General features: G+C 38.1%; 1 protein-coding gene across 30 annotated transcripts in view; it reads left to right on the top strand.

Annotated features, from left to right (window-relative positions):
* Positions 1 to 12,008, top strand: part of CAMK2G (calcium/calmodulin dependent protein kinase II gamma) — a 304,863-nt gene that overhangs the window by 264,203 nt on the left and 28,652 nt on the right. For 13 of the 30 annotated variants that reach the window (XM_056530585.1, XM_056530588.1, XM_056530593.1 and 10 more), the window contains one exon: positions 5,119 to 5,151. The exons of the other annotated variants lie outside the window; for them this stretch is intronic. In XM_056530585.1, coding sequence (XP_056386560.1) covers positions 5,119 to 5,151 — 33 coding nt within the window. The remainder of the gene's footprint in view (positions 1 to 5,118; positions 5,152 to 12,008) is intronic. 30 annotated transcript variants of the gene reach the window in all.

Genomic DNA, 12,008 nt, shown 5'->3' on the forward strand with positions numbered 1-12,008 from the left:
ATTTTGTTCCTTCATTTTGTATATACTTTTATTATGTAATATGTTCAGCTTATTTGATACTTTTTCATGTATTTTAATAGTATTGTGTAGTTCCTATATATGGTGCCTTATTTCCTCCATTAATTATGCTCTATCTCCATCAGTATTCCTTGGTACATGTAACATCTAACCTGTAGCAACATGTCTCCTACTGAGTCACTTTCTAAATAGAGAAGAGCATTGTTAATAACCGTTCCTACCCGATGATTATATAGCTTATTTTCTCCTGTTTCTACATGACAACACTTCCTGAACTGTGTTCATAGCAACATTGACTGGATCCAAATAACCATTCACATCAGCTTCTGTATCATCTGTTGTTTAAAACTTGTAGAAATTCTGACTTTGTTATGAAATGAATATATATCAGTCAAGCCAAATTCCATACAGCTGTTTTTTGGGCTTATTTATCATTCCAGTTCTGATTTTAGAATGGTTACAAACTTTGTTATTATTTGTGTAACATAACTCTCATTTTAATATCTTTATTTAAGAAACAAAAAAAGTTTTTTTCATCAAGCACAAATATTACATTTTTACCCATAAATTGTTAAATCCTTACAGTCTTTGTTGGATACGTGCATATAGAAGGCTATACAATTGGAAAAATATATATTTTTTCATTATATTTAGTCATTTTATCTACTGTGCCATATTAGTCAACGGCATTATGCCAATATTTGATAAGTCAAGGGGTGTAGTTTACCCTCTGCTTTACTACTGTGAAAATATAACTATTATACTGCAAAAGCAAATGCAGTGAACACAACCCTTTTACTGTTAAGAAACACATGACCACCATTTAAAGATGATTTTTTTTTCTTTAATCAGGACAGCACTGTAATATTTGCTTTTATTTATCTGTCTTCTGTGGCTATTTCTTATTTTGTCATAAGGCATGAATCCATTTATGTAGTGTTTCATGGCTGCTATTTCTGTCTGTGGTTGAAAAATTTTAAGTTTAGTCCACGTCCACCACGGAATCTTAGAAGTGGACGTTCCACTGCTGAAATTCTGCTGCCAAAAGAATGGACTTGTTCATTCTTCTAGGGCAGGCATAGGCAACCTTCGGCACTGCAGATGTTTTGGACTACATCTGCCATGATGCTCTTACAGCCAAAATTTCTTACAAAGCATCATGGGAGATGTAGTCCAAAACATCTGCAGTTCTGAAGGTTGCCTATACCTGTTCTAGAGCAATCCGCTCTGTAGACATTGCCTTCTATGGGGATGGGGCGATATCTGCGCGGTCCTAGTGACGACTAATTCAGTCTATGCTCTGACAGAAATTTTCTGGTCACAGACTCTTTAATGTTACCCAAACCTGGTGTCTCTAGGGTAATTGCACTTGTGGAAGGGAAAATGTACAACTCTAAGGATAAATCTGTAGCTCCATTGTTTTTAAAGGTGCGTTTTGACCATGTTTTGATTCAGAACAATGAAAAAGTCTTGTATTTTTCTGGCAATATTTTCCTTCCACATAATTATCAAATTAGTTTATTTAGAAACTTTACATTGAATAATATTTAAATGAAAATGAACATGCACCTAAAGCTATTCCCTGTGGTGATATGAGTAGGGCATTATGATATTATAAGGGTTGGTCCAATATCCAGGTCGTCCCTTTAATAGCTTGTAGACCTGATTGGTCCATATCAATTACATTAACCCTTGAGCCAGGAATTGATCATAAATTGAGGGGCACTTGTAAAGAAGAGACTGAGGCTTTTCCTTTTTTTCAAATCTATTTATATTTTTGGCAATTAAAAACCTAAAGGTGTGAACATAGCCTAATGCCAGACAACAACATATCAGCTGATTACGAATCTGGTTTCAGTATAAAAAGGAGTTGTCTCAAGACTTTACATCTAAGACTAAGCCTATTAAACTGTATTCTACATCTACTGTTTATATAATTCCATGGTTTACTTTGTACCCCTATAACTGTTCATAAAATGATATAGCAGTTTGTATACTGTACTTAGGAATTCCCAAAGCTTTTCAAGTTGTTTATAGAAAAATGTTTCCAGCATCTCAGTTTGCGAATCCATTTCTTGAAGCCCTGTTATTCATATTCAAAGACAACACTTGTGTCTCCCAGCGAGTAGTGTCTTGTCTGTTGCCATAGTAACAAAGGCTTGATGACGCAAATTAAAGATGGAGAGTACAAGAAACAGCTGGAAAGGTCTCAGTTATGGAGCAGAGATGGTAGACCCCTGTAAATCCACCCGGGGGATTGTTACATAAGTCATTTAAATGTGCTGCTTTATATTTGTAAGCATTAAACCAGTAGAATAGATAGATTACAGAATTAAATGTATTTCTTATTACATGTATCTTATTTTTTTTTTTTGCCTTTTTAAACAAATATGATGCTACAAGGGACAATTTTTATTCCATTTACCAATCCATGATATGCTATAAATGATATATCACAGGGATTAGCATTTTCAGAAGTTCCCCTCTACTGTACATTTATGGAAGCTCTTAGAAGACATTTTAGTCTTCCTTAGTGTGATTGATGCAGACTATTTTGGTTTCATTTAATGCAGTGGGCTTTCACATTACTAGAACCTGTATCAGAAAATAGACAAATGGCCTTTTCCATGTAAACTCCTCCAGTTTAGTAGATAGGTAACCATCATTTTTTGCATTGGCATTTTCTTGCACACTGAATTCTGTACTTGATAATATACTCTAAGGGTAGGATTATACACGCTGTATTTTGCTGCATATTTGCTGCTGCCTATTCTCTTACCCTGAAGTCAGTTTTAAGCAAAATACACAGCTGATTTTGCTACCCATTGACTTCAATGGGTAGGAAAATACACAGCAGCAAAATATGGCTTGTGTGACCCTAACATTAGGGTGCATTTTCACATACAGGATCTGCTGTAGATATCAATGTAACTAAATGATTGAACACAGCATCAAATCCGTAGCAGATCCTGTATGTCTGAATGTACCCCAAGGTAAGCTTCCTACCAAAGCTGTGGATATGATGCTGAGGATTTTATGCTATAGATTTGATGCTGTGCCCAATAATTGAAAGTAGAATAAAATTAATGTAAAAATCTTTCTTACCTGCTTTGGATTTTACCAAAGATTTCCTTGAAATCCACAGCTCATATACTACCATACCCTTACATTTACTTTAATGATTTCATACTTTTTTGCTGGTAAGAGAAAGTAATTTTGCATCGTCACCCTTTAGACTGCTTTAGTTTTGTGACAGCTGGCAGGTGTAGATCCAGAATGAAAAAAACAATTGAGCAACCAAACTTGCACAAATGCCCAGCAATGCTAACTTTGTGCTTGAAGTTACTTGACCTAGCCTTTCAAGGGGTACTCCGCCCCTAGACATCTTTTCCCCTATTAAAAAAATAGGGGATAAGATGTCCGATTGCGGGGGTCCTCCATATCTCGGCTGCGGCACCCCATACATCCGGTGCACAGAGCAAACTTCGCTCCGTGCAGGCTGACTGGTGATGTGGGGCGGAGGCTCATGACGTCACGGCCAAGCTCCGCTCGTGGTGTCTATGGGAGGGGCGTTACGGCCGTCGCGTCCTCTCCCATAGACTTGCATTGAGGGGGCGTGGCCATGACATCACAAGTGGGAGGCACGTCCGTGAGGTAACGAGCCTCCAGCGTTGCTCCCGATGTTCTAAACGAATGCAGAGTGCAGCAGGGGAGATCATGGGGGTCCCCAGTGATCAGACATCTTTATCCCCCTTTGGATAGGGTAGGGTGACACATGTCATATTTTGCTTCTGCATATTTTCTTATCTATTAAAGAGGTACTCATCTGGAAAAGGTTTTTTTTTTTTTGTTTTTTGTTTTTTTAAACTGGTGGCAGAATGTTAAACAGATTTGTAAATTACTTCTATAAAAAAATCTTAATCCTTCCAGTACTTATCAGCTGCGGTTATGATCCACAGGAAGTTCTTTTAATTTTGAATTTCCTTTCTGTCTGACCACAGTACTCTCTGCTGACACCTCTGTCCATTTTAGGAACTGTCCAGAGTAGGAGCAAATCCCCATAGAAAACCTTTCCTGCTCTGGACAGTTCCTAAAATGGACAAAGGTGTCAGCAGAGAGCACTGTGGTCAGACAGAAAGGAAATTCGATAAGAAAAGAACTTCCTGTGGATCATAACAGCAGCTGATAAGTACTGTAAGGATTAAGACTTTTTATAGAAGTAATTTACAAATCCGTTTTACTTTCTGGCACCAGTTGATTAAAAAAGAAAAATGTTTTCCAGCAGAGTACCCCTTTAAAGTCAATAGGTAGCAAAATACACTACCCTAAAAGAAATGTGTCATCATAAGATGACCTATTATTTAAATCATTGTTTACATCTAGTTTTCCATGTTACTACCACATGAGCCTGTACTGTAGTGGTCACCTTCATCATTTACAGTATTTCTTATCACAAATAATTTCAGATGGCTTATTGTGCTGTAAGACATCAAACACACAGTATGCACCTGTATGGCGGAACACAGTTTTCCCAGCTCCACATGGTGGTTCTGTAAGACACTGTGGTATCTTACTCTGCTTCTAGAGAAGAAAATCTGTATAGTATGTCATCCATTGGAACATGTCAAGAATCTCTAGCATTCTGAGAAAAAGCAATATCTGTATGATATATTTAGATTTACAGTATGGTCCCAAACCTTTCTCAGTGAACTGGAACAGAGCCATAACACAATCGTGTTCATGAGGTCTTATCCACAAAAGAAGAATTTTAAAAAGGCAGTCAGTCACCCAGTCTCATTCAGGGGGATGTTGGATCCACTGGTAGCAGTGTCCTGTTTTGGCTTGATCTTTCTCCTTTGGGTTAGGTGTTAGTCTCCCTGCACTTCTGTATGTCTCTCTCATATTTGTATTCTATTTATTTGATTGGTTGCTTGTTCTCCTGCTCTCTGCTGGGACTGGCTCCTCCACTCTTTTGCCTCACTAACGTGGTTTACCGTTGTCTGTACTTTTTTATTACCATGCTCCTTTTTTCTTTCTTTCTTTATCTATCTGCTTCTTTCTGTCTCTTTCTTATTCTATTACCTCCTCTGGTCTGTCTAGAAAAGGAAGTCAAGCTCCAGTGTGCATTTAATGGTGAGCACCTATCCTCGGCTGCCATGCATCACTGCATTGCTCACCACTTCATCTTTATTCCATGCATGTCCAGGTCACGGTCATCACCATTTAGTGCTTGCTTTTTAGTCGCCATGCTGCATTTCAGATTTCAATTTTACACTGATCTTGTCCAGTCTCTGCTTTGACGCCTGTACTCCTTGTCCATTTCATTCTGCACTGTAGAAATAACTGTAAACGTTAGATACCATACGTAATGAATACAGTGTTATGATCATGGTTTAGTGTGGTGGTATGGTGGAAAGGGAAGCCACACCAGCAACAGAGCAAACAGTTTCTAAACTGGTTCTCTGTCACTAGGTGAATAGTTTCCAAAGAATTGAATACTTTATCTTTTCAGTATTGCTACATGATCTAGTGTGAGATTGAAATAAACACAATGTTGTTCTGCATTCCAGCCTTGGTGATGTCCAGGGACATTGTGAATATATTCTTTTTAGGAAGACGTAGATCTTTTCTGGACATCTCCATGTTAGACCAAGAAATTCTTTACATTGGCAAATGCTTCATAGAAATGAATCAATTCTGAAGTTACACAGCCACAACACATGGCTGGAAACCACTCCAGCACGTGGTTTTACCACATGTTGGTGCAGTTTTCAAATTTATTGTTCATACCAGCGCAGATTTACATTACTTATCTATGATACATTTTGACATTTAAAGGCAAAGTCTGTACTTTAACCATTAGAATTTTCAAGGGTATGTATAAACTTCAGTGAAGTTTGATTTTAAAATGAGTGGGATTTAAAGTGAATGTCCATCCGTGAAGATTTTTCTGTTGCAGAATTGCACTTCAAATATACTATATAGCCATTGTCCTGCCCTTCTCCTGCAAGAAAAAATGAATAATGCCTGGTAGAATCCCACATGGTCAATCTTATTTTTTTTTTTCTGACATTTGCCATCATATGGTGCCTTAGTAATCATTATGAAGGAGATTTATTATTCTTTTCAAACGTATGGTTTTTATATGGCAATTTTTTTTATAACTTACTTTTGCTTACGTGAGACCTATTTATCAAATAGTCGCACGACCTTGATGAATAAATCGCATGTAAGCAAAACCCGGGAAACCCGCTTACAAAAGCGTTTTTTAAAGCAGAGAAGTTTTCCCTTATGTTAATAGCCAAAGTTCTTGATCTACCCTTTATTACCAGTAGCGTTGCTAGAGAGTGACTGGGAGGGAGGGGCATACCGCATTGGGTGACACCCTGACTGGCCTGTCTGGCACTAAATAGCTGCACTCCAACTATCCCGCAACAATTCATCCAACCTCTTCAGAAAAAAAAAATATATACATATATATATTAAAAACATACTATGCCGCACCATGAATATCCGTACTGGAGGCTTTTTTGTTAAATTTTGAGTCCGCATTTTGTGACATTGGTGGGCGGAGTTTACATCAGGAAGGAAGACAGCGCAGCACCAACAGGCGCATAAACAATAGTAAAGCCACAAAAAAAGCTATATTACTATGGATGTTTCTTTTTTTTAAGGGAACATTTTGGTTCCACATATGGGTTATTTACGAAGTCTGTAAAAATTCTTACACAATTATTTTGTACCTTATTTTATTTTAACACAACATTAATTTTAAAATTTAGTGGGTACGCCAGCATGTACGTGTCCTAAAATTAACAAGGTGTGAGTTATTAGTTATATAATAAATTTTTTCTATAATTAACATTAATGTAGTAGCTTTGTTTCATGATGCAGAACAAGAACAGTTGTTAAAGTGGGTGTTAATTTCCTTTTTTGCAGACGTATGCACTTTCTGTAAGCCAGGTTGGACCTGGAATACATATGCGACTTTCAAATGGAGATGCAACTTTTTTTTCTTCATAAATAGCGACTATCGCATTTGATAAATACATGTCCACTGCAAAGTAAAAAAAAATAAAAAATTACTACGTGAGCAGATTTCAGAAATGTGCTTTGGCATAAGCAACAATCTTTAAGTCGCAGCATGTATGGAAAAGTTGCACGTTTACAAGTATGTGCAACTTTTTTACGCAAAATAAATCTACTACGGCCATTTATAAATCTCCTTCTATGTGGATGGCTGGTCCTGCTGAAATCGGTGGTTTCGGCTACAATTCATCTAATGGGTAGGGGCACTTTAACACAGTATGTATTAAGCACCCACACTCCCTCTAGTGGCAACTACTCTGTTAAAGGGGGTTTCCTTTGTGTGTAAATTATTTAAATACAATAAGATAAGATACTTATGTGCTGGCTGCCTCTGAATGGCTTCTGTAAGCCAGGCTGATATACACTGACATGCTCTGACCATGGCCATACTCTGTAGGTGGTAGTTAGATATCACATGCCTTTTATCTCTAATGCTCTCTGGCTCTCCTGCCTCTCTTTAAAAAGATGTGTTTCTTACCGAGCAGCAGATTATTCATTGTCAAGTAAGCAGCAGATCAATCTTTTAGTTGCAGAGCTATTTGGGAAGACAGAATTTACAGCACAATCTTATAGCTTGTCCTGTCCTGGAGGGGTATGCAGGCAGCTGCTTAATAAAAACCATTTCTGTAAGACAGGAGAGAGATCATGTGGTTCCACCCCCAGCAAGCCCTGGCAGCATGAAAACAGAGGTTCTATATAGCACTGGTCAAGATAAGGAAAAAATAAAATGATGATGGTAATAATAAATAAAAAGTATTTTCAATAAGTGCAGAAAACATCTTGAAATCTGTCTCTGTGTATGGGGTTTGATCACAGAATGTTAGGTCTAAAATTCATATGATGTTAAGGTGTGCTTTAAACATTTTTATTTCATTGAGAGCACCTACCTCTGGATTATAAGCCCTCTCTATAGCCTGAATTCTTTTACCCAAGCTCAGCTGCATCCATAATTTTCATTACCACAACTGGGTTATGTGGTATAAAGTCTGATCTCCATAAAGTGACATTCTCTATTGTGTCAGAATGTCAATGTCACTTGTGTGGCTGACTTCCGGTGACCTACAATAACAATATACAAGTCACACACAAGAGCTTCTACTTTATTCTCTAATTATAGTATGTGTTGCACTGTATAAGTAATCCAAAGAAAATTCCTGGAATACTATTTTAAATGTGTATTCCAAAATTTAGATAAAACTCATATTGTTGGGGGGGGGGGGGTGCGGCGGAATAAAAAACATACCTGCTCCTAGACCCCTGCTTGTCCCCCGTAGCTTTCATTCTTCTCCTCTTGGTCCCCTGATGCTTCTGTCTTCTTCCTGCTTTAGAGACAAGGACATGGTGCAGGATCTGCCTGCTCAGCCAATCACTAGCCACAGCGGTGTCCCATCCTGTCTTTTGTTGCTATTTTTTAAGGGCACCAGCAAGAGATTAGTTTTTATCCTGATGCCGGACTACCCCTTTACTCTTTGTCACATTGTAGAGTTTAGGGTGGAGTGACAGGAAAGCAGTGACATCATTTACAAAGTATTTCTGTATGCAGAAATTTGATTGATATCAGTCGAAGTACTTTAATCAGTCAAGTCATAAAAGCACACCCCTATTAATGGTGCAAATGAAACAATCTATGTCCTAACCCCCAATGCTGTGGTATCAGTGAATATTAATAATCATTAAATTATCGGGCGAAAATGCCCCTTTCGGCTTTTTGGGCTAAGGGGATTTCCTGCCGATAATTTTGGTGGGCGTGGCCTAAAATAGGGCGTGGCTTTCAACTTACGCACTCCGATGTGAAGTGTAGAACTGCACACCAGCCTTACACTGCCTTATCCTCCCTGTGTCGTGGGAGGGAACTCAGGCAGTCTGCATTCCCTTCTCCAGGTAACGCCACCCTTGGCTTTCTGGGCATGCTGGGAGTTGTAGTTTTGCAACAACTGGAGACACACTGTAAAACACTGCCCTATCGGGACAAACAATATTGTAAAAATAAATCTGTAGAAAATAAAAAGTCAATAAATGTAAAAAAAAAAACCCTCCCCCTAAATAAAAGTTTAAATCATTTCAAATAAAGTTAACAAAAATAAACATAGCAGAAAAAAAGTGATCCAAAAAGTCCCATCGAAATAAAAATGGTACTGATAAGAGAAAATACAGATCACAGCGCAAAAAAACAACCGCGTATATGGAAAAATAAGAAAGTTATAGGGGTCAGATAAGAACTTTCTAAGCATACTGTTTTTGTGCTGAAGAAAGAGTAGTTGCCCATAGCAACCAATCAGATAGCAACCCCAAAAGTACATCAGTAACTAAAAATTTCAATTCAATATTTAAAAACTATGTTGAAAAAAAGTTGGTGGGGCAATGCAGTTTCGGTTTTCAGCCAAGCACAGCCTAAATTTTCCCTTTCGGTGCATCCCTAAATATGTGATTTAACTAGCACATGTTAGCTTTCTCTTGAGATATATATAGTAAATTTGAGTATCCGTATTAGTCCAGTGATGCAGATGCAAATCATAAAATGTTGCAGTATCTTGTAATACCTTTTTTATTGGACTAACAGCATTTTGTAGAGACAAGCTTTCGGGATTCCTCCCTTGATAAAGGGAGGAATCCCAAAAGCTTGTCTCTACAAAATGCTGTTAGTCCAATAAAAAAGGTATTACAAGATACTGCAACATTTTATGATTTGCATCTATATATATATATGTATATATATATATATATATATATATATATATATATTACATATATAGGTTTTTCACGCAATAGTTCAGTTTGTTATAGATTTTTATAATTTCTTCAAACAATTTTCAGAACAAAAACAATACAAAACAGGCATATAAAGAAAATCCAAAATAAGTGAAAAGGGGACAAATCATAAATAAAAGACAAAGCAGGAGTCCCTTGTTCCCATATCTACACAGGCAATAGCTCCAATGTAGGGCTGCACACGAAACAACAAATGGCAATACCATCGATGACCCCTCAACAAACCGATCGCCTAACCTCGACAATCTCGATTAAGTAGGTTCACAAAAAAGAAAATTCCCACCTCCCCCTCCCCCACATAAGCAAACCGAGCACTGAGCACCGCCCCCTGTCCAGGGAACCATACTTAGCCCTCCAGCGCCTCCCTTGACTATCAGGGGATCCAGCATGAGACACTAAATGCAAAAGGAATGCGAAAATGAACCAAGCAGAACAAACTATGCATCAGGTAAATGTAAGGCCCCAAGGGAATCCCTCAAAGTTTCCACACTGTACTAGGTGGTATACCGGAAAGGGCGCACAATTTCCACTATCCCATGAGAGTCAAAGTGAGTTACAATAAAAGATGTCCATTTCTGGAAAAAACGTTTAGAGCCCGAATCACAATGTCACTCTGCATTTAATCGATCAACTGTTAGAAAGGACTTCAGGTGAGAAATCAGCATCGGCAAATCTGCCACTTGGCAAAAAGACACTGCAGTGCCACTCAAAGGACGATGTGTACAAATCTTGGGATTCTCTCTTCACCCCCCCCCCCTCAGGCGGGCGCAATTGGTGAAACAACAGAGACTGGGGCGTATACGGAATCCTCACCCGCCAGTGATCCCAAATGTACATCTGTATCATCCGCCAGTACTCGGCCGTGGATGAGCATTCCCAATGCCCATGATACATATTTGTGAGTGGGGCGCTAAATTCGGTGCAGTTAATGATCCTTTCAGGGAAGGATGGGGAGGGCGGAATGTTGAAGCCATATAAAGCTGCATGATCCACCTTAAAATACATCTCCGTCCACCGCTCACTTATGACATTCTTGCGTACTACCTCCCACCCTGCCAGGATAGTGTCATTGATATCAACATCGCCCGTCTACCTCTCCCACGTGCTGAATAGTTTTTCGGGGTCAATCTTTATGAACCGGTTGTGAAGAGCTATATAGAGCTCAGAGATCGACACCCAGGAAAATGGGTTTTAATGTTTTTAAAGTGTCTCCATAATGATTATTGTAATGTTTTATAAATCCATAGTACATACGAAAAAACTAATTTTGTTATATAAGGGATTAAGGAAAAGTATAATTTTACTCAGCTACAGCTTATTGTAAAACAGTTTCTATGTAGAAGAGAAGGCATCTCAACATCAGAGAATTGAGATGAGGTGGGAACAGAATAGCTTACTGCTATCTTATTGGTGTGACTACTTTAGCATAGGGATTTAGGATGCGATGTAAAGCGAGGGAAAACTTCACAGCAGGTAGGGTCCACCCACAACTGTCCAGGGTCCAATAACCTAATATCCTAATAACTAAAACTACACTCTTAGTTTGGGGCTTTGATCAATATATGAAAATAAGGAGCACATTGCAATTTCTAAGATTTGTGGGTGTGTGTTTATACATCTCAAAACAGCGTAACTACTGGTGTATATTTTTGTTCTTTAGATAAATGATAGAGAAGTGTCTGCTACTGATGTCAGTGACAGGATAGCTGCAAATCCTTTCACAGGCCATTTATTTTTAATAACAGACATGCATTGCTGCAAAAATACTATTATTTTGTCAGTCTCCCAGCCACCACTTGCAAAGAACTGTAAATAATAACTGCCATGACAGATGAAAATTACAGTACTTTATCATGTAAAAGATACCTTATTGAGACAAACTCCAAATTACTGACAGGGATACAGTAATCACTTGTTAGGCAAACATCAGACATGCAGTTGAGATCTGTATAGGGACATAACAGTTGTACACTGCTCAAAAGAATAATGTGAACACTTAAACAACACAATGTAACTCCAAGTCAATCACACGTCTGTGAAATCACACTGTCCACTCAGGAAGCAACACTGATTGACAATCAATTTCACATGCTATTGTACAAATGAAACAGACAACAGGTGGAAATTATAGG

This window comes from Hyla sarda, chromosome 7, assembly GCF_029499605.1.
Source record: "Hyla sarda isolate aHylSar1 chromosome 7, aHylSar1.hap1, whole genome shotgun sequence".
Taxonomy (NCBI): domain Eukaryota; kingdom Metazoa; phylum Chordata; class Amphibia; order Anura; family Hylidae; genus Hyla; species Hyla sarda.